General features: G+C 38.8%; 1 protein-coding gene across 2 annotated transcripts in view; it reads right to left on the bottom strand.

Annotated features, from left to right (window-relative positions):
- The window catches only part of stk26 (serine/threonine protein kinase 26), a 51,909-nt gene extending 30,044 nt beyond the window's left edge, over positions 1 to 21,865 (bottom strand). For both annotated transcript variants that reach the window (XM_041779938.1, XM_041779939.1), the window contains exon 1: positions 21,581 to 21,865. In XM_041779938.1, coding sequence (XP_041635872.1) covers positions 21,581 to 21,601 — 21 coding nt within the window. In that variant the 5' untranslated portion in view covers positions 21,602 to 21,865. The remainder of the gene's footprint in view (positions 1 to 21,580) is intronic.
- Positions 21,866 to 23,520: the final 1,655 nt, after the last annotated feature.

Below are 23,520 nucleotides of genomic sequence, written 5' to 3'. Positions count from 1 at the left end.
TATCATAATTTTAGTTAGCCAGCCTCAAAGCAGGCAGAACCTTGCACCCCTCTTTAAATCTATGCCCCAGGTTTGGAACCAATACTCTAAGGTGATGTCTGCTGTACATGACTTGGTCATTTATATTTTAACTGCTAAATTACAATTTCCAGTACTCTGATATAGTCATATTGGTGCAATACTGTCTCCCTAGATAAGAGTGGACTTTTTTAAATTGCAGGGCGTTTACATCGTTGCTCTGTTATCCACCTATAGCTTTATCACTTCTTCTTATCACAGGTAAACCTGCTGAACTTTACTGTCTTTCTTGTAAGCACCACATTTAAGTGACGTTTTACATTTGAATTACACTGGACATTGTTAAAGTCTTGATGCTTGGTCTCCTACTGCAGTGGTTCTCAACCTTTTCAGCCTGCGACCCCCAAAACAAAGGTGCCAGAGACCTGGGACCCCACTGGACCTGAAGGTGGCTGAACACAGCCATGCACATTCAAAAATAGTTGTGTCCAGACAAGGCCACCTACAAGGGGGGGCAAAGGGGCGAGCTTTCTGGGGCCCAGCCAAAGTGGGGGCCAGCAAAATCATGGTCCATTGTAAAGTTAAGCTGTGGTGTTTTATATTTAACCTGAATAATAACCACTCTTCGCAAAGAAGCAAATTTTAATTATTTGCGTGGTAAGTAGCCCTCTTATAAATGTAAATCCTTTTGTTAAAAACAAAATTAAAATATGTTAAAAATAGCTAAAATGGGTTTATAATGGCAACAAGTGGTGGGAAATGTGGTGAAATTAGATTTTAAAAGTAGCAGAAATGGGTTAGAAAGGCTAAAAAATAGATATAAGTGGCAAAAAATGACCAAAAATGGCCATATTAAGCTTTAAAAGGGGGATTTGAAAATGGCAAAATAGGTGGAAATTTGGTGAAATGGGATGAAAAATGATATAAACTGGCAAAAAAGGGTACACTGAGGCAGAAATAGTCAGAAACTGGCAAAAATGGGCATATCAAATCATAAAATGTGGCTTTAAAAGGGGTAAAAAAGGGTTAATAGCGGCAATAATGTGAGAACAGAGCCAACAATAGGCAGAGTTGCAAGATTTGGTTTAGAAGTGGCAAAATCATGCAGAAAAAAGTGGTCGAAAGGGTTAAAAATGGACAAAAAATGGGTTTTAAGTTGCAAAATTTGGTAAAATTGGTGTAAAGTGGCAACAGTGTAATTCAAAAATGTTCTTAAAATTTTTTAAGGCATTTGGAGACCCCCTCTCAGTGTCTCGCGACCCCCAATGGGGTCCCGACCCCAACGTTGAGAACCCCTGTCCTAATAAACCTCGAGTACATAATAACTTGTTTTGACTGACTGAGATTTCCTATTAGACCTGTTGGTCTACGTAACACCTCTAATAAGGATCTTTCTTAATCTCATAATAGCTTTTTTACAACCACTAATCAAAGGTAAACCTACTACACTTTTTTATCTTCCCAGGTAGTAATACGAGGCGCTGACACACATTTTCAAGCAGCTTAATTGTAAAAATCTGCACAGTGTTGGCATTGTTGAAACTATCCATGCTTGGCTCCTGTCCTGTAAAAACACAGCTGCTAAATAATGCACTAAAACATAATGGTTCTCATTTGTATGTGTCATTCGAGGAAATTTAACGGCATGGTTCCCCTCAAGCCAATAAGGAAGTTCAGACAGTAAAGCTGTCAATTATTATGCAATAACATGATGAATCACAACAAAGACCTCCCCCAGACCGCCTGGTAGAGAAACTAAAGGCTCTTTGTGATCTTTACAGCTTTTATTCACACTTTTTTTGTTTCAGAGATCTGAAATAGACAATGCTATACTGGTGGAAATATGTGATTTTTACTTTAATCAAACTCTGGTGACTATTTTTCTCTTCACAGCCCGGCTCACTAGAGAAGAGGAGCAACAACAGACAGACCTCTGGGGGGTAAAAGACGTTATTCATAGACAAAGATGTAGAAAAGCATGACAATAACAAGAGTGAGATTGGCTGAAATCCTACAAGCAAGGGATGAACATAAGGCCCAATAACCTCAAAATCTAAAGATGCCATCCCTAAGCCAAAATCAGTCAAATATTCCCAAGATATCACACTCAAGAGCAAGGGGTGGAAATGAGGCCAAGTGACCTCCAAAATATAGGCATTCATTTTTTAGACTGAAAAATTATGCTTAGTGTAAAGACGATCCCTCAAAGCATCCTTGGAATATCAGGTTTACAAACAAGGTATGAACATGAGGCTCGAAGACCTTGGCCTTTGGCCACTGCCCTCCAAAATCCAGTTTATCTCTGAATTAGAGCACACATTTGTTCAAACTTGAACAAAAGTCCCTCCATGCATTCTTGAGATAACACATTCACAAATATTGGGTGAACATGAGGCCCAGTGGCTTTGACCTCTGACCTCCATAATGTAATCAGTCCATCCTTGAATTAGAGAGAACATTTCTTCAAAATTTAAAGAAAATCCCACAAAGTATCTTTGAAATACCGTGTTCCACAGCAGAAAATGAACATGAGGCCCAGTGATCATGTCACCCTTAAATCCAGAAAGCAACGTTTCTACAAAGTTATAAGAAAATTCCCCAAACCATCCTAGAGATATCGTGCAAATTTAAGAGATGGACATGAATTTTGTCAACATTGCTTTAGAAATGTTTAAGTTACTGGAAGAAATGTGCAAAATTTATAACCACATATAAATATCATAAATTCTAAAGACGCCTGCGAATGAACTGCTCTGCCTTTGATCCCAAAATTCTGATCAGTTAATCTTTATATCCAAATGAATGGTTGTGCCAAATTTCATGCAGTTTCTTCAGCAAAATCCTGAGTTATTGTTTGCACAAGAATGGGATGGTACCAAAAAAAAATAGGTGCAAATGGGCAGGGCTGGGCAGTTAAATTGCAATATGGTGTGGTGCAATTTACAGAAGGTGCAATATTCCTTTAACTTGAAACGTGTGTCAAAATACCAATTTTAAAACCTTTCTTTGCTGCAGAGATGTTATAAATTACTTATCCTGCATCATACAAGTGGCAGTTTTTTAGAATAGTCAGCAAAAATCCCACGTCTTTGTACATTTTTCTTGCTAAATATGAGAATGACATAGAAATTATGACTCCCTTCAATACAACAATTCCAATCCAATTTGCAAAAAACACAAGATCAGGAGCTTAAGAAAATACTGCACATCATATCGCAATTGCAATACTGGGGATAAAAAAAATCACAATTAGATTATTTTCCCAAATAGTCAAATCCAACAAAGGGGTAGATAATGTATTAAAAGGCACAAAATAGAACCATAAATCAAGAAATCCAGAATACAGAGTAGAACAACTTTGTGAAAATGACTTATAAATATCTAATTTTACAGTAGATTGATTTTTTAGGGGGAATTTACAAAGATAACAATTCACTGTTTCCTTTAGAAGTGAGCAGATCACCTTCTCTGGCTTAAACGGGTGGAAGTGTGGGAATGTGGAGTATAAACACTGAAAGAAATAAACAGAGAGAGATTATGTAAACCTAAAAGGTCACAGTTTGACCTTTCTGCCTCAGCCTGGTAGAAAAATAACAGTTTGGGAAGTGAAGGGAGTTAAATATTCAACAGGCTGTCAGATTAAGTCTGTATTTCTACTCTTTAGGACAGAAACTGTAGAAACTACAGTAAAAAAAAAACACTAAAAGTTCATGTTTGACTGTAAGGGGAGTAAATCTTTAAATGATTGTTTGATACACAGTTTGGGAATTTTAATGTTAGCTTATCAGTTATGGGCATCCAAGTAGAATTACATGAATGCAAACAAACCCTCTGTAAAGGTTTAAAAAGCTGTTAGAGGTTAATGTTTAAAAAAGCCACGCCATCAAGGGATTGTTTGGGTTGTGTTGAGTAACGGCATGATCTTGATTCGTTAATATGTAAGGTTCGATTTAAGGAGGAAGTCTCGGATATGACTAAACACAACGCTGACAGAGAATGTTTGCAGTCTTATTTTGCAACCATTAACCTGACAGTTTGAGAGATAACTGGTCAGCAGGGTCAGCTGATTCAGAAACAAACTGTGGTAAAAGAAGAGTAGTTAGGATGCATCATGGTAAGAGAATGTTATAACAATATTTCATAGCACCACAACAAAGAAGGACTTCCTCGGCTTCCATTACAGGACAAGTCTGGTTTACTGATGAGCGCCGTGCAACCCTGGATGGTCCAGATGGAGTAGTAGTGGATGTTCCAACAAGGCTGTGGTGTCAGCAAGGAGGGGGTGGAGTCATGGTTTGGGCCAGAATCATGGGGAGAGGGCTGGTAGGCCCCTTTAGGGTCCCTGAAGGTGTGAAAATAACCTCGGCAAAGCATATAGAGTTTCTGACTGACCACTTTCTTCCATGGTACAAAAAGAAGAACCATGCCTTCTGTAGCAAAATTTTCTTACCTCCTAATGCTGCAAATTTAACAAATGACCATTTCAGATCTTTACAACCTATAGAATGTTTTGCATTATAATTCGGAAGAGTGCATTTTAAAAGGTTATCATTGGGAGGTTTGTTCAATAAAATTTTAATCATGCTCTAACAGTTGATGACTTGAAAATTATACTTTAATTTGCATTGACTATTTAGGAAAATCAGAAGAAAATATAATTTGCATTATTTGGAACATAGTGTTTGCTCTTAAAACATACATGTCTGATGAGAATATTTTGACATAATAACCAAAAATGTCCCAAAACAATTTGCAAGGACCCTTTCTGTTTTCATAAGCTGGTGTAATGACCACATCATAGCCACATCAGCGGCTGCTCAGTTTGTAATGTGGTTTAGAAGTTTGTAAGAAAAAGCCAACAGACTTGTATTTTTTTCATAATTTAGCTTGTAAGGACTTGGACGGGTTGTGGAAAAGTTCTCATGTCGGATGACTCCACACATGTTGTCATGTTTCTGAGCTAAGCCTAACCAAACAGGAAACGTTAAGGAGCGCGGAGATTCTCACATGACGCGGCTCTGCAAAGGTCATTTTTCAGAAAGCTGTGTTTGTACTTCCTCCTGCTGCAGCTGTGACGTTTGACCCCTAACACTCACACACATAGAGCTGCTCTTGTTTGGATATTTGGACTCCACTTGTTAGTAAAAACATAGATCCTTCTGCCTCTCTCACTTTCTCACTCGCTCACTGAGTTTTTTTCCAAAGCCTTGTCCAAGTTTTCCCAGAGCAGCCGAGTGTTTTCATGGACGAGGCTTCACTGACCTCATCTCTTTGACCTGAATACTCTCCTTATCAAAAGCCTCATTCTTATCAGTGTTAAAGCTCCAGCTGTAAGAGTCAGGTGTGTTCGTCCACTCCCCTGTGACGTTAAAACTCATGTACCAGTTTGGACTGGGCCTAATCTAACACCAATGTGCTGTATGTTTGTCAGAGACTATTTAAGGAAAGTCTATAAATAAAAATGATCCTTCAAGGAAAAGAGCAATGACCTGAAAATGCTGAATGGAAAAACCAACCAACCTTGTGAGAGTCAAAGAAGCTTTTGTAAGAGAAGTGAGGAAAATATGACCATTTATGTGAATCCAGGTGCAGAACAAGAAGCCTTTTCTTGTTTTAGTAGTACACGGAAATGTGCACACGTGAATACAAGCTGTAGTCATCACAGCACCTCTAAGAGTTTTTTTTCAAACTGAGTCCCAACACCAGCAGTAAGCAGAGATAGGAAAATGTCTACTCACATCAGAATGACAGTTACTAATTCATTCCTTTAATTTCTGGATAGTACAGATGGAGGAGTAGTGGATGGTTGGTGGATGGCCACCATGTCCCAACAAGGCTGTGACATCAGCAAGGAGGGGGCGGAGTCATGTTGTGGGCCAGAATCATGGGGAGAGAGCTGGTAGGACCCTTTAGGGCACTGATACTCAACGTGTGGCTCTGAAGCCACATGTGGCTCTTTTGTGATGAATGTGTCGCTCTTTTATGTCTTGATTATAAATACTATTCCCCCAAAAAACCTTTAGAAGGGACAACTTTTTGCTATTTTTAACATTCTTGCCACTTTTCACCCATTTAAGCTGTCTTTTGCCATTAAACACCCTGTTTTTCCTATTTTTTGGGCCATTTTGCTACTTTTTTGCCATCTTTTCCCCATTTTTTCCACTTTTTTCCCATTTTTGCCCTATTTAACCATGTTTTGCCACTTTTTGCCCATTTAAGCTACCTTTTGCCATTAACAACCCATTTTTTCCTATTTTTTTGCACATTCTTTTTGATATTTTTCCCCATTTTTGCCACTTTTATCCCATTTTTGTCCTTTTTTTAAACCATTGTTGCCCCTTTTCATCCAAATAATCTACCTTTTGCCATTAAATACAACTTGTCTCCCTTTTTCACAAATTTTTGCCACTGTTTTTGCCCATTTTCAACATTTTTTGCTACATTTTGCCTATTTAAGATACCTTTTGCCTTTACATACCACTTGTTTCCTTTTTTTGCCCATTTCAGCCACTTTTCACTCACTTTTCACATCTGGACCATTTTTTGCCTCCTGTAACTCATTTTTTGTCTCTTCTGACCCATTTTTGCGAATTTCTGACCATTTTTTCACTTTTTCTCCCCATTCTTCTTCTCCCATCACCCCTTTATGCTGCTTTATGACCATTGTTGCCACCTTTAACTTATTTTTATTGCTACTTCAAGCCATTTTTGCCACTTTTCACCACTTAGATTGTGGCTCTTGCATAAGTATTTTTTAAAAATTTGGCTCTTTGGTTGTGCAGGGTTAAGTAACACTGCTCTAGAGTCTCTGAAGGTGTAAAAATAACCTCGGCAAAGCAAATGGAGTTTCCAACTGAAAAATTTCTTCCTTGGTACAAAGAGAAGAACCGTGCCTTTCACAGCAAAATTATTCATTTCATTTGACAACAGCTGCTGTTGTCTTTTTCTTCTGTTCATTCTCCCCACCTTCAGCTGGGTTTGTGTCTGCTCTAGCTCTTAGCAGTGATGCTGACATTAGCCAGCTATCAGTGTCAGAAATGGCGAGATCAGACTATACGTTTTTTTTTTTTTTGCTTTGGAGTAGCCACCATGTGAGACTTTGCAACAAAAATCTCGTCTTAGCCAGCAGACTGGCAATACTACAAGTGCGATCCCAACTTATCTTCGTCGGTCATCCTGGAGGTGGGTCAAACATAGCTTCAACAGAAGCATTGCATCAGATGCTAATGGACTTCTGCTCTGATGAGAAGAAAACAACAAAGAAGAAAGCACAATGGACTCATCACTACGTATAAAGAAGAGGACAACATGGACTGGATACTCTTTACATAAAAGTCGAGTTGCAAAGTGATAAATGTCAAGAAAATGAGCCCTAATTTTAAGGATGTTCTTGGCCTTCTATTTCCCCATTGGACGAAACACCCATTTAATTTAAATTTAACCAACTAGCCTAAAGAGGAGAAAAACTGTTAGTCCCATGGTCATTGTGTCAGCCTGTATGCTGTGAGCCTGTAGACCAATGGTTCTCAACCTTCTCAGCCCATGACCCCCAAAACACAGGCTCCAGAGACCCGGGATCCCCACTGCACCTGAAGGTGGTTGAACACCGCCATGCACATTTAAGAATAGTCATGTGGAGACAAGGCAGCCCTGAGGGAGGATAAAGGGGAGAGATAACCGGGGCCCAGCCAACCTGGGGGTCCATGGAGGTCAGGAAAACCATGGTCCAATGGAAATTTAAGCTGTGGTATCTATATTTTATATTTAACATGAATAATAACTGCTCTCATCAAAGCAAAGGATACATTTTTTATTAATTCCTGCAGCAGTATAAAGCCTTCTTAAAGATGTAAATCCCTTTTCTCAGGAACAGAACTAAGATAGGTTAAAAATTGCTGAAGTGGGTTAAAAATGTGCAGAAATTGACAAAGTGAAAAAAATAGGAAAAAATTGCAAAAATTGGCAAAAACAAGCATACAGCAGTTAAAGGGATTTAAAAAAGAGGGAAATGGGTTAAGAGTGGCAAAAAATGGTGGCAAATTCAGTGAAAAGCATTTTAAAGTGGAAAAAAAGTCCTTTCAAGGGCAAAAATGGGTTAACTGAAGCAGAAAAATATGCATGAATTGGCAAAAATGAGAATAACAAAATGAAATGGGTGTAAAAAGTGGCCAAAGGTGTTAATTGTGGCAACAATGGGTTAACAGAGGTAACAATAAGTGGAAAGTGGCAAGAATTGGTTTAGAAGTGGCAAAAACACAAAGAAAAAATATGGAAAGGGTAAAATGAGAAAAAATGGGAAGCAAAGTAGCAAAAAAATGGCAAAAAGTTTGTAGGAAAAAATGATGAAAATGGGTTAAAATTTGGCATAATTGGTATAAAGTGGAAAAAGTGGCATAATTCATACTAAATGACCATGTTTTTATTTTACATCTAACTAATTTTATGCATATAATTTTATACAAATTGGTAATATTCAAAGCTTTTTAAAGGCATCTGGGGACCCCATCTCAGTGTCTCATGACCCCAAAGGGGGTCTTGACCATAGACTGTAGAAAGAATTGGACTAAGTCTGCGTGACATCAGCCGTCTGCCTACAATAGGCAGACTCAAACGGCTCTTGAAGCCAATCAGCAGAGGCTTCCATATTGAAATCGCGGTCTCAACCGAACTTTGGATCAACCTAACGGCCCGCCCACTAAGCGAGACTTCCTGTCAGCTAGCTAGCTAGCATTCTGGTTGACAGAAACGTAGCCTCTGCCTGTTGAGCTATCTGTCAATCAAATGACACGTGCCAATCAGTCCGCAGTGAGGTTTATCCTAAATATAATCTAAACCACTGTGGTACAAAAAAATCACCCCCTGTACAGTGAGAGCACATGAAGACATTAGCTAATGAGACACAGTTGTTGTTTTTTTTTACCAGGCTGTAAACCAGTTTATTTCTAGTGTAAAAACCGGCTGTTTAACATGTGTCCAGATGGGACTTCTGGTGTTCCTGCAGCCAACCTCAAGTGGACACTTGCGGTACTGCAATTTTTCGCACTTCCGCACTGGCTTCATTTTTCAGGACCGGAGGTTGCCGCTTGATCCTGACCCCCACATTGAGAACCACTGCTGTAGAGCCTGGCTAACATTAGCGGCTAGCTCTGCCAGCATTCGTTGCTCTTTGCAGACTAACATCATGTTTTGATATGCGGCCTCTTTCACTTCGGCTGAGTGCTTAAATGTGAGTTCAACCCTCGTCAGCCTACACGCCACTGTATTTCCATCTATTTCTTAAAAAACTCCAACCATCCTGGTCCTTAGAGTGTTAATTTTGACATAATCAAATAATGACTGTCAAGTCAAAAGAATAGTTATTAATGCAAAATCAACTGCCATAAAAACAGCTTGTCTGGTCTTGTGAGAAGCTAAAGGCTTAATTTTATTAGAAAAAAACAAAGAAAACTTCAAATTGTCTTGTAAAGAGGCTGATATTTGCCGCTGTTTCTGTCAATTATACCTTTTTTTTTTAAGATATGTTGGCATTACTGACGTCATGTGATGATGAGTAAATCTCAGGACTTCCATGACTCTTATCTCTACCTGATTTTAACTGTTGCTCAATCTGACCTGATAGAGATCTGTAGAGTGATGTGCTGCAAAGACTTCAGTACAGGTTTGTGACGTAACTTTCATTTAAAGGCAGCAGTTATAGAGAATGAAACAAAACACACAAGAACGAGTTGGAGTAACAGCATCCTGTGATTCAGGCCGTAGAAAAACTGACTCATCCTTCACAGACAAAACTTGGCTGCAGTTCTCTGGAAGCTGCTGATAATTTCTCACCCAGAAACACACAAACACAGGCCCTGCTGACGTCCCTGTAAGGTTTCAGTCTGCTGAAGTCTGTCAGTTGTTATGACGGGAATCCTGATTGTGAGAACTGGTGCTCTGACAAGGTGCAGCCATAAAAATTACAAAGAGAAGAAGAAGAAGAGGACACTCCCAGGTGTTTGATCGGGACAATCTGCTGACACGCCTTCAGAAGGCTTCCCTGCAATTTGTGCCATTTAGGACCAGCCTGCCTTTACTTACTGTACCTGTTTACACCAAAGAGAGAATTAAAATATGAAGGTGAAAGAGCAGAGCGCGGGAAAGTTTAGCTACAGCTCAACGATTGATCCTCAGGAGCTACAGTTTACTGAGAACGCAGGAAGTCCCCTTTTTTTCTGTTTTTACTTCGCAAGAGGGGTCAGAGGTCACAGAGCGTAATTACTGGAGCCCTTTGGGGTTGGAAGAATTAAAACCATGATCCTCTGCTGTACTGAAAATTCATTTTGATCCAACACTGGTACAAAAAGTTGCTTTTTATCAGCTTTTCTCGAAGACTGGCACTCTTAAGGGCCTGTTAGCCAAAACAGTGCCAGGAACTCATTGGAATAAAACAATTATGATAATAGTAATCCTATAAATAAGGGGAGAGTTCCTGCTGTTGCTCTATAGGTTCCTGCCCCCTGGAAAAGTTCCTGGGCTCAAAGTTTAGAGTTCCTACAAAGGGTACTGCTCTGTTGGAAAGTTCCTAGACTTGAGAAGTTAAGAGTTCCCAGGGCAAATTTGTGCAGTCAAAAAGCTCAGAGTTCCCCCAAGGGTTTCTAGTCACGCAAAAAGTTCTGCTGACTAACAGCTCACAAATCCTCAAAGAGTTCCTGAAATGGTTTCCCCTCTCAGTGAAAGTTCCTGCAATTGAAAAGCTAAGAGTTCCTGAAATGGTTCCCCCTCTCTGTGAAAGTTCCTGCAATCAGAAAGAGCTCCTACTTCCCTGAAAGGTCTCTGCAATCTTTAAGCTAAGAGTTCTTAAACAGGTTTCTAGTCACAGAAAAAGTTCCTGCAATTGAAAAGCTTCGAGTTCTTCCAAAGGTTCCTTCTTCCTTGAACAGTCTCCACATCGAAAAGCTCAGAGTTCCTCCAAAGGTTCCTAGTCACAGAAAAAGTTCCTGAATTTGAAAAGCTAAGAGTTCCTCCAAAGGTTCCTCCTCCCTGTGAAAGTTCCTGCAATTGGAAAGGTCAAAGTTCCTGCAAAGATTCCTACTTTCTGAAAAGGTCTCTGCAATCGAAAAGCTCAGAGATCTACCACAGGTCCTTACTTCCAGAGCAAGTTCCCACAGTCGAAAAGCTCATAGTTTGCTTAAAGATTCCTCGTCCAGGAAAAAGTTCCTGCTATCTGAAAGGTCAGAGTTTCTCCAAAGGTTTCTCCTCTCTGTGAAAGTTCCTGCAACTGAAAAGCTCAGAGTTCCTGTGAATGTTCCTGCAATTGAAAAGTCAGAGTTTCTGTGAAGGTTGCAACTTTCTTAAAAGGTCTCTGCAACCAAAAAGCTATCAGTTCCTCCAAAGGTTCCTGCTTCCTGAGCAAGTTCCTTCAATTGAAAAGCTAAGAAGTCCTCAAATGATTCCTCCTCTCTGTGAAAGTTCCTGCAATTGAAAAGCTCAGAGTTCCTCCAAAGGTTCCTATCCCCTGGGAAAGTTCCTGCAGTAGTAAAGTTCATAGTTCCTCCGAAAGGTCCCTGGTCCCAGAAGAAGTTTCTACTGATTAAAAGCTCAAACTTCAAACAGAAAATTCCCACCCTCTGGGAAAGTTCCTGCAGTTGAGAAATTGTATTCATTTGAGTTAAAATAAGGCACCAAAAATGAAAACAGTTAAATCATTGATACCTGTAATTAAACTCACCAAACATGACTGATACGCCCACACTCCTTAACTTCAAACACAGATTACATACTCAGAGGATAGAGGAGATATTTGGACCATCACAAGGAAACAAAACACTCCAATGACGACTATAAAATTCAAAATGAAACTAGCACCATTTGATAAACATCTATAAAACCATGTTTCTGTAATCACCGATGAAGTCACTGTCAATTATACCATAAACTGAACAAACTGCATTTTATCAGCTGTTAATGACCGTCAGTCTTCAGACAACTCCTAACGAACATTTCCTGTTCTTTAGTTCTTCATCGAAGCTCAGACAGATTATCTCTGTAAATATTTATTATTTAGTCACTTTTTTTGATGGGCCGTACTTGAAAGCTTTCTACAGCAAATTATACCAGTCCTTTACCTAACCCTTACAAGACATGTCCGTTTAGGGGAAAAGACTTTGAATAAAAATTACTACAACAAAAAAACTAAATCATTATTTACACGTTTTTTGACATTTTTAAGGGAGAATGTCCCCTTTATTCTGACATTAAATTATCATTTTCTGGGGTAATTGCTCCTGTTATAGCTAATCCAAGAGCATAAATAATGGCATCTATTTCATAAGACAGATGGATAGGAGAGGAAGTAATCTATTAAAAGCTGCATGCAAACTCCTATGTACACATTATATTGCAAGCATGTGCAAGAATTTGCATGCAACTTTTGATGGATTATTTCCTCCCCTAACCATCCGTCTTATGCTCTACATCCTTGATAACATACGGCATTCATAGATATATCTATAGCTTTATTTGTATCTATGCAGACGCTCCATAACACAGTGAATACTTGTCCTTTTCTTGTATAAGGCAGCAAAGATTCATGTATAAAAACTCTGATGACACTGGCAAAGGTGGTTGGTCTTTACAGCAACACAGGCCTCTTCCATGAAAATCAGATGTGGGAAACTCTAAAAGGACTCTTAGACAAGATGTGCCCAAGGCGGTAAATGTTACAGCTGAACAACAAACATCTTATTCACAACAGTCCGGGAGACTTGTGTAATAATGTCACGTTTTCCAGATTACATCCAGCTCATCTTCTTCTATTGTGCAATGCTTCTTCTGAGTGGGACGTGAAATCCACAATCTGTGAGACCAGAGCTGTCAGCTGGTTGGTGGTCTCCTCCTTTTGAAACATTTCCTCATGTGTTGGGGTTTCACAACAGCCCGTCATCACCCATTGATAAGAAAAAGAAACAACCGGGATGTCCAAGAGGATCAAAGATACAAAGTACAAATGTGACTGGGACGTCCTGAGTCTGAGCCTACAGAGGGGTAGACCAATATTTGTATGAGGTTTTATGTCTGTTTGTTTTGGACATTGACAACACTACCATATGACCTTTGGACTAGTGCTTCCCCAGTACCAAAAAAAGTTGGGACAAAAATGTAATTAAAGACAGAATTTAACTAGATCAAAATTGCAATTTCAGCTGAAATTGCGTGGGGATGTAGAGAGCTGAATTGTGGAAAACCTGCTGAAAATAGCCAAAAGCGCCAAAATAGCTGAAAATAGCATAAAAATAGCATAAAATAGAATAAAATGGCAAAAAAGTAGCTGAAAATGGCATTCAATAGCTCAAGCAAAGATAAAAAAATAGCCTAAAATAGCTGAAAATAGCCTAAAAATAGCTAAAAATAGCTAAAGTAGCCTTTAAAAATGGCTGACAATAGCATAAAAATAGCTAATTTTGGCCTACAAGTAGCTGAAAATTGCATTCAATGGCTGAAAAAACATTGAAATAGCTGAAAATAGAATGGAAAATAGCAAAGAAACTGTTTTTTTTTTTTTAGTTTAAACTGTGTCGTAGACTGATACGACAAAGTATGAAGGAGGAGATAGCTTGCGCGGAAGACGAAGAATAAACAAAATGGCCGACCTGAATATCAATAGCGTGGATGCTCAGCATCCCCACTATCTTATAAACCCATATATCATTCACAATAGAACATAAACAACAAATCAGATGTTGAAACTGAGACATTTTAATATTAAAAAAAAGCCTACACATCTCAAAAAAGCAGGGACAGGGTAACAGAAGGGCAGAAAAGTAAGTGGTGCTAGTGAAAAACAGCTGGAGGAGCATTTTACAACTAGTTAGGATAATTGACATCATGACTGGGTATAAAAGGAGCATTTTAGAGAGGCAGAGTCCTCAGAAGTAAAGATGGGCAGAGGTTCACCAATCAGTAAAAAACTGCCTAAAAATTGTGGAACAATTTCAGAAAAATGTTCCACAATGTAAAATTAAAAAGAGCTTGAAGATCCCACCATCTACAGTCCACAATATCATTAAATGATTGAGATAATCTGGAGAAAGTTGTTGTGAGCATGGGACAAGGCCCAAAATCAAATCTGGATGGCCAGATCTTGAGGCCCTCAGGTGGCACTTTTTAAAAACAGGCATGATTCTGTACTGGAAATCACCAACCTGACACGCCAGATGGATTTGTTTCACACATCCATCTGGAAAACCTTCAGTACTAAGCATATGGGAAGCAGAGGATTCGAAAAAAATTTAGAGGCTGATTGGATTCTGTCTGTCAATCTTCATGGACTAATCAGAGCAACAAAATACGTGATGGAGCCACGACCGAGGTGCGCATGCTCAGCTACCCAGCAATAACGTGAACCATGACTGTAGACATGTCAGTACACGACTTTTGTCGCTTTTGTAAAGAAAATAACTCACTGCTGTTCTTTGTTCTTCTTTGAACGAAGAAACGTCAAGTTCTGATAAAACCGGCACTTTAGCAGCATCCACACTAATGCCTTTTGCCTTCAGTGCACCGACCTCTTGTTACTGCTTGTTTACATCACGACCGCGCCTGAAAGTACTGCCCCTCGTCGCTGATTGGTCCTGTCACTTTCTAACCGGGTTCAGATGGATTCGCCAGTAAAAAAAACAAGGAAACAGGCGTATCCATCTGCTGTGCAAGGTTCAGAAATCACTGCATGGGCTAAGAAATACTTCCAGAATCCCTGTCAATAAAGCTGGCTGTGCCATCCACAACTGACAGTTAAAGCTACATCATGCAGGTGCGCAGATGGCACTATCCATGTACGCGGGTGGCCCGGGTTTGAATCCAGCCTGTGGCCGTTTGCCGCATGTTTCCAATTCTATCCACTGTCCTCCCCTATCAATTAAAGGCATAAAAAGCCCAAAAATAAATCTTAAAAAAAGCTGCATCATGCAAAGAAGGAGCCACGTGTGAACAGGATCCAGAAACACCGCCAGAGCTCATCTGGAATTGGCCTGTTGCAAAACAGAAAACTGTTCTGTGGTCACATGAATCAAAATTTAATTTGACATGTTAGGGACCATCCAGCTTGTTATCAGAGCACAGTTCTAAAGCCTGCGTCTCTGCTGGTATGGAGCTGCATTAGTAGGGATGAGTATCACAATACCAAATTTAAGAGATAGATTTTGCTACTTCATTCTGGTACCTCGCCACCCCAATGCAATCTTCATCACCCCAAAAGAAAGGCACAAGATCCATAAGTGAAGAAGTTAAACCAATTTCCTTTACATGTATGTTCTATTGACATCTTATTTCTTAATTAAAGGATACAGAGACAGCTTTTAAAACTGTTGTTTCTCTTTTACATATCACCTGAGGCCCGGTTTAGCAGCCAGCACCTTTTGAAAAAACATCAATTTAGAACCAGTAAGAAAAAAATAAATAAATTATTCCTAACCCTATTACTGCCTATGGTGTGGGCAGCTTACAAATCTGGAAAGGAACTATCACTGCTGAAAAGCAGAGTGAGGTTTTAGAGCAACAGATGCTCCCATCCCGACAACGTTTCTTTCAGGGAAGGCCCTGCATACTTCAGCACAACAGCCTGGCTTCACAATAGAAGAGTCGGCCTACAGTCCAGACCATTCACTTACTGTTGAGCTGACAAGAATGGGACAGCATTCCTCGACCCAACCTCCAACAACTGGTCTCATCACTTCCCAGACGTTTACAGTCTGTTGTTAAAAGAAGAGGGGATGCTACACATTTGTAAACATGGCCCTGTCCCTACTTTTTTGAGATGTGTCGATGCTATCAAATTCAGATGAGCTAATATTTTACCTGAAATGGCAAAATGTCTGTTTCAAACATCTGATAAGTTGTTTGTGTTCTGTTGTGAATAAAATATGGGTTTATTAGGTTTGACACCATTGTTTTTGCTTTTATTTACATTTTACAAAGAAAATGCCAGTCAAATTGTTGTCGTAGCGATCGTTTAATCCCTAAAAAATGAAAACTTATGGAGATATTAAAGCTCTCAGTGAAAAAAAAATAAACCTCCCTAGCAGCAAACTAAAGCCACCATTTCTGCTGTAAAGATTAATAATAAAACTTCTAAACTGCTTATTATCTACCCTCACCATCAATTAATCATTACACAACACATCCTCTGTCAGTCACCCGCCGGCATCGCCGCTAAAAAAAGATATTCCTGTCAGCAGCTGCTGCCAGGTGTCAGGTGTGACTTTGTGTTGATTCAAGCTGGCCATGACGCTCTCTGGCCCCGCCCACCTGGAGACGCACGGAGCAGGCAGAGCGAGCGAGCTGACAGCCAGTCCCACAGGTAGACACACCTGAGAGAGCCGGCCGAGCAGGAGGCCGAACGAGACGGAGGCCAATGACTCGCCTTCCACGCCTTGTTGAGCTGCAGAAACGCCGTCTGCTCTGTGAGCTTCAATAACGCACAGAATACTTACAGATACGACGTCAAACCACATTTACAGCATTAATACTAAACATAATACTGTAGGAAGTCAGCGTGGAGCAGCACAAACACAAAGAGCTCACTAAAGCAGCTTTATAGACACTGACACACCTAGTGACTTGTGATTTAGTCCAATTATAACTCTAATAAAACAGATCTCGCACTATAAATAAGGTTAAATAAGCCCTCAGACACAATGAGTCACTGTGGGAACAGCACATGAACATTTCTGTTATGCAACCACAGAAAGATTCTTTATATAGAAATAATAAGGACTAGAGAGTGGTTTGAGAGGTGTAAACACATGAAGGCGATTTCAATTGTATGAATATCATAAACACCTTTAATCTACTGTTAAGTTTTACCTACAATGTGAATACTACATCAGTGACTCAGTGCCATAAAGTCCTTATAAAGTCAGAACAGAAAACACACAGAACATAACTCAGCTAAATACCAACACTGTACTAATATTTTAAAGTATAGAGGCCAAAAAAGTCCATAAAGTAAGCTAAATATAAATGTTAGAGGGATTTTTAAGCAACCATAATGCTACTAACTTTACATGAATACAAAACAGGTAGCCTATATCAGAAACCATGTGGCCACAGTTTGCAGTAGACCATGAACGCACCGCAGTCTAACATGAGACAGTCTGTGTTAGACTGCGGTAGACCATGAACGCACCGCAGTCTAACATGAGACAGTCTGTGTGTTACTGAGCTAGTATTAGTTAGGGATGATCTTAGCGGTATAATTACCTGGTAGATTAAACATTAATCTGTATTTAGAATAGTAAAAACTAGTCTAAAGATGAGAGAACACAAAGAAGAGTGGGTGTGATGTTAGCATGATAACACAGCGTGGCTAGCATTGAAAGCTAGCGCCGTCCGCCTTCCTTCCTCTTTGCAGATTGATATCGCGCTTTGATATTTGGCCTCTTTTCACTTCAGGTGAGTAGTCATACATGAGCTTAACCCTCGACAGCCCACATACCACTTTATTTCCATTTACTCCTTTGGAAAACTGTCGCACCGAGGTCTTCCTGCTACACGCTAACAGGTTAGCCACCGCCCAGCTCATTGTTTACATCCGGTGAAGGGTCAGAGAGGAAGGCTGCAGCCATTAACTGAAGCTACAGCCGTCTCTAGTGGCGGGAGGGTCATTAAAGACCATGCTATGAAATAATCATGGAACATTATGAGACGGAGATGTTTTAAAGTTAAACGCAAAGCCGGAACTACACTCCAGACACGGCTGCTGCACTGTGTCACTCCGCCCAGTGGTTTACTCAAGAAATAGTTCCGAGTATTTGCTTCATATGTTGTAATGTTACATAATTATATGTTATTATTTCATAGCGTGGTGAATGTGCAGGGCACAAGTTGTCCACGAGAGCGTTTTGGAGTTGTTGGATTGTGTATTTGATGAGTTTGATGAGGGAAAGCGAAAAATTCCATCTGCTAACATAGCATTCTCAGAGCAGCTGGTTTAACGGTCCCCCCAGATCTAGAAACAGCTTGCACTGACAACTAAAAGAAACGAACCTATTACTAAGACTATAGGAATTATGGCAATGGGCGATTTGCCAAAATGTTGAAGTATCCCTTTAAACTCAGTTGTTGTTGTTTTTTTGATAATGTTGATATTTATTTTTTAGTAGTAGTTCAAATAAATTTATTTGAAATACATTTAAATTCAATTCATTTTTGTATTTTTTTTTTTTTTTTTTTTTGCTTTTTAATAAGAGGAGCTGGGTGGTTTACTACAGCTTCATTTAACCTCACACATTATACCAACAACAATAATAATTGTAAAAAAAAAAAAAATATATATATATATATATGTATATGTATATATATATATATGTATATATATATCAGAATCAGTATCGGTATCAGCACATATTTATCGGAATCGAATCGGAACTGAAAAAAGTGGATCAGTGCATCCCTACCAAAAAATGAATACTACAGGAACATTTAAGAATAAAAGGCCACTTTTAACATAAATTTGTTAACTTGGGGATATTTTTGAAACAACAGTGAAGCCACTTATGACTAAATGCGAAGAGTCTGGGGATATTTCATAAACCACAAAGTCCTTTTTTAACTAAATATTAATACTAGAGCCCAACCGATTGATCGGCGGGCCGATTAATTTGGCCGATTATAGCGTATCACAGATTAATCAACATCGGCCAATATGTAGCCGATATACTGACCCCTAGAGCTCACACGGCACGGATCCGTTGTGCCTTTCTAATCATGTCTTCCAAGCATTCGTAGCTCTTACAGAACATTTTCTAGCGAGCCCTGAACTTGGCTGACTTTCCAGAGTCTCTGAGGACAGTGTTGTCCTATACAATACGTGGCACAGTTTATGAAAACGTTGATAACTTTTGAACTGTAAGTCATAGAAACTTACTCTTTTTTTCCTCTAAAAGCTGGCCATTTTGCTGCTCTTTTGCTACCATCGATGTCTTCATAGCTCTAAAGGACACCGTTGTAGCAAGCCCAGAACTTTGCTGACTTTTCGGGGTCTCTGGAGATTAAATCCACAGCGCTACATCCGATAACAAGCGTTTTTTTTTATCAATTCTTAATCCATTTTCACATATCATGTAGTTTGACTTTCTTCAGTGGGCAGCCATATTTGTTTGACATGCAAAGCATTGTGGGAGTTGTAGTCGACCAGTTGCGTCTCTACTACTTAGAGGAGTAGAGACACAGGAGAAGAGAATAAACAATAATAAATGCAACTGTTAATTCACATGTCCACCATTATCTAATATAAGACTATTATACAGCATTTTAACATCGTCTAAGTTGCATCTTTGTAAAATAAACAAAGATAATATAAGAATTTGTGTTCATGTACAGTATATAACCTGTGTATCAATGTTCTTATTTCATTTATCGACCGATATATCAGATATCGGCCAATATATCAGTTATCAGCCAATATATCGGATATCGGCTTTTTTTAGCCCCCAATATATTTACCCTTTCATTTTAGACCATACTGATATCTAAATGTATTTCTGACCTAAAACTTCAGTTCCTAAAACACACTATAAGTAGGAAGTAAAATTCATCATTTGTCCAAGAGAGGCAGAAATTCTCCTCTGACTTTAGTCAAACTACAGGAGAAAACTCGCATTAAAACACAATAAAGAAACACAATAAAACCACAAAATACAGCCAAATGAGAGGGTATAAAAGCAACAACTGATGTAAAACAGACACTTTATTGTTGTTCTGTGTGAACAAAGAAAAACACATAGAGGACCATTGATCCCGCCTAAACCTCCACAAACTTATTCAGAAACACGGCCAATATTTACAACTGTTAATCAGCTTTAATTGTCCACAGAAATGTCCAGATCTCCCGATAGCGATATCCTGCCAATACTATTGTGCAATATTGAAACTACAACACTGTTCTAGAAACCAAGGAACCACCTCAAAGTAAATATAGGGATAATCCAGAAGCATACAGCTATTTCCAGCTAAATATGAAAAAGAGATGCACCAGTTGTTAAAATTAGGACCAATACCGATCCTGAGTTACCTATTTTCCCCACAAGGCCAGCATTTTCTCTCATGTTTGACCATGACAACAGATCAGAGTTTGTCCGGCAGGTCACACCTTTGACCTGATAAGAAATCTCCTCTCTGAATCAGGTGCTAGGTGTGAAAATTGGTGCCATTAAATCGATAAGACACAACAGATAAACATCTGCTGCTGGCATCCGTTCGTGCCACATCATTTGCCAACGGCCAGTGTTTGTCAACAGAGCTGAAAATGGCAGATGTGAAACTGAAGCATCTGGATATCCTCAGTAAGAATACAGCATATATAGAAACCATAAAGACACTGTTTACCAAGTATAAAATATAAAAGTCATAGTACACTATTTATACACCATGTGACCAAAATAAACCCAGTAAAATTTTACATTATAAGCCACAATGTGATGAGATTTTGGACACTTTATGTGAAATAAACATCATTAAAGTGCTGTAAACTCAGAGAGTGTGGCAGGTTTACATGGCAAACTTCAATATTATGTCACTTAAAACGTGGGTTAAAATAGTATAATTAAATTAAAATCAACAAAATTAGCATTGTGAAATCATCTTAAGTGCTAGGAGATAATTGCAAACACTGTCTAGACTAGTTTAGTCATAATAGGTGCATTATTGAGACATTGAGTGAGAAATGTACACGTAATTCTGATACAAAGCCAGTGAGACATCCTAAAGGCATGGCTTTTAAGACAATTAACTAATTTGCAAAGCCAATCTTAACATAATTCATGAATGCAAATATTTATCTAGAAACTTCTGGGTGTTTTATATTGTAAACACATCATTATTATCTACATATTACATACAGAGTAGCACAGTGGCAATATATTTACTATAAAAGTGCCTATATTACATTTTAAGAGGCCTTAACACCTTTCAGTATGTTTAAACCCAAATAAGACAACTTATTATGCTTTAAAAGTCATCAAAAACATGTTTTAGATGGTTTTAAGATGTTTAAACACCACAAAGGCGCTATAATCTCACTTTAGTATGCTTCTCTAATCTTAATGTTACTGTAAACTCTGACTGGAGTGCTCAAATGACGTTTCAAATCAATGTAAACGAGGTTGGAGAATTTAAGCAGTGTTAAAACTAGCTTTTACAACTATATGACAGACGTAAATGACAATTTATGGGTTAAATATGGCGTCTAATATAACATGTTAATTGTGGCTTGTACAGGTAACATGAAATAATGCTGACAAAGTGAGCTATTAGCTTTGTATTTAAGACCAATAAGCACAAAAAGCTTTGAAATGTTCAAACTAAAGCTGAATTTGGCTGTTTGTCCATCCTGTAAGCGAAAACTGACGGCTGTGTTTAACCTGTAGGTTAAAAATCCATCATTAACAGCAGGTAATCACTTTTAAACACATGGGAAATGACCTACAGATGCACAGTGCTTCCTCATAATTTGCTTAACCTTCTTAAAGTTGCTTTAAATGCGATAAAAAGCCCTCAAACACAGCACGGCGTCCACCTTTCCACTTACCTGCATACCAGGAACTTCCATGGTTACTTCGAAGTATGAACGCCCTTCTTCTCCACCTCCAGGTTTGTCTCTTTCTTCTTTGCTTTCTTTTTATCTCCTCTTCAACCTTTCCTCGAAATGAATAAACTCCCAAAAACAGCTTCGAAGTAGAAGAAAAGGGGGTATATCCGACAGAAGAGGACGGTTTGAGTGCAGGGAGAAACAGCAGCAGCAGTAGAAAAAAGGAATGGACAAACTACAAACACATAGACACCAACACACACGGCCAGTGAATGTGCAGCCACGAAAAAGCGTTGAGCAAACGAGGAGGATGACGAGCTGGTTACTGCCTACTTCAAGGGAGGAGCAACAGGGAGAGTGGATGTCGGCTTTACCCGGGAGAATGGCTGCTGCCACCGCGTGTCTGAAAGCTGCCAGTATCTCTGTGCTCTTTACATAGAGTTACTAACGGCAGCTGGTGTTACGGTTCAAACAGTTACCGTGTTAACTGGCTACCTTCGGTCAAGGGCGTAAGCTAGCCCAAAAGATGCCGCTTCGTTTGGGTCTTCATTGCAACGTAAAAAAAAAAAACGCATCAGACACGAGTAGGATAGCGGACAACTAATGGAAGTAAGCAAAATCACGGTCCATTAACGCAGTGGTTCTCAATATTGGGGTCGGGACCCCATTGGGGTTCTTGAGACAATCTGAGAGGGGGTCTCCAAATGCCTTAAACAAACTAAGAATATTTTTTAATCTACACTGTTGCCACTTTACACCAATTTTGCAAGATTTTAACCCGTTGTCATCACTTTTTCCCAACAATTTTGCCCCTTAAAAACAATTTTCTGTCAGTTTTAAACCCTTTCCACCACTATTTTTCTGCCTGTTTTTGCCACTTCTAAACCAAATATTGCCACTATCCACCTATTGTTGGCTCTGTTGGCCCATTATTGCCACTATTAACTCTTCTTTACCACTTTTTACAGAGCATTTCACATTTTAATATGTCCATTTTTGCCTGTTAAACCCATCTCTGCCTCAGCTAACCCTTTTTTGCCAGTTTATATAAATTTCTTATCCAATTTCACCAAATTTTCACTTATTTTTGCCACTTTAATGCCATTTCAGACACTTCATTAATCCCCTTTTACCACTTAATATGCTAGTTTTTGCCACCATTTTTGCCATTTTTTGGTTATTTTTTGCTACTTTAATTGTGTTTAAACAAAAGTATTGGCATTTTTAAGAGGGCTACTTACTGCACAGATGAATTAAAAAGATATTTGTTTCTTTGAAAAGAGTGGTTAGAATTCAGGTTAAATACAAAATACCACAGTTTAACTTTACAATGGACCATGATTTTGCTGGCCCCCAAAAAGGAAGCTGCAGGAATGGGTCAGAATTAACAAAAACAAAGTTCAAGATTAGCAAAAGACTTTGCCAAAAAAAGCTGAAGGTGAAAAAAAAGGAAAAAGGGGTTCTAGAGTAGCAAAATAAGGGGCACACAAAGGCAAAGAGCAGCAAAAAAGGCTAAAAGTGACAAAATCAAACACAAAATTAGCCATTATTTTTCATGAAATGGGAAAATGTATGCGATTTAACATTTGATATGTTGTTTATGTTGGGAATTGAGAAAAAATATGGATTTACTAGAATTTACAATTATTGCATTTTCTTAAGCATAATACACAATATCCTAACTTTTTTGGAATTGGTGTTCCTCATATTGTGACATGTTCTAATATATAATTGATAGTTTTACGTCTTCTGTATAAATTTAATCTTCATGCTTATTTCTTGAATCTATTTTACTTTGTCAGACTCATGGTCTATTTAATATCTGGTTTTAAAAATTCTGAATGGTCTTTTCTTATCCTGAGCCATATTTTAGGCTGCTTTTCCATTAAGTCATAATTTAGTTCTTTTACCAAGATCCAAAACAAACAACCCAATATCTT

This window comes from Cheilinus undulatus, linkage group 22 (genome assembly GCF_018320785.1).
Source record: "Cheilinus undulatus linkage group 22, ASM1832078v1, whole genome shotgun sequence".
In the NCBI taxonomy this organism is placed as follows: domain Eukaryota; kingdom Metazoa; phylum Chordata; class Actinopteri; order Labriformes; family Labridae; genus Cheilinus; species Cheilinus undulatus.
The sequence above is the reverse complement of the archived record's forward strand: the minus strand, read 5'-3'. Positions and strand labels throughout refer to the sequence as shown.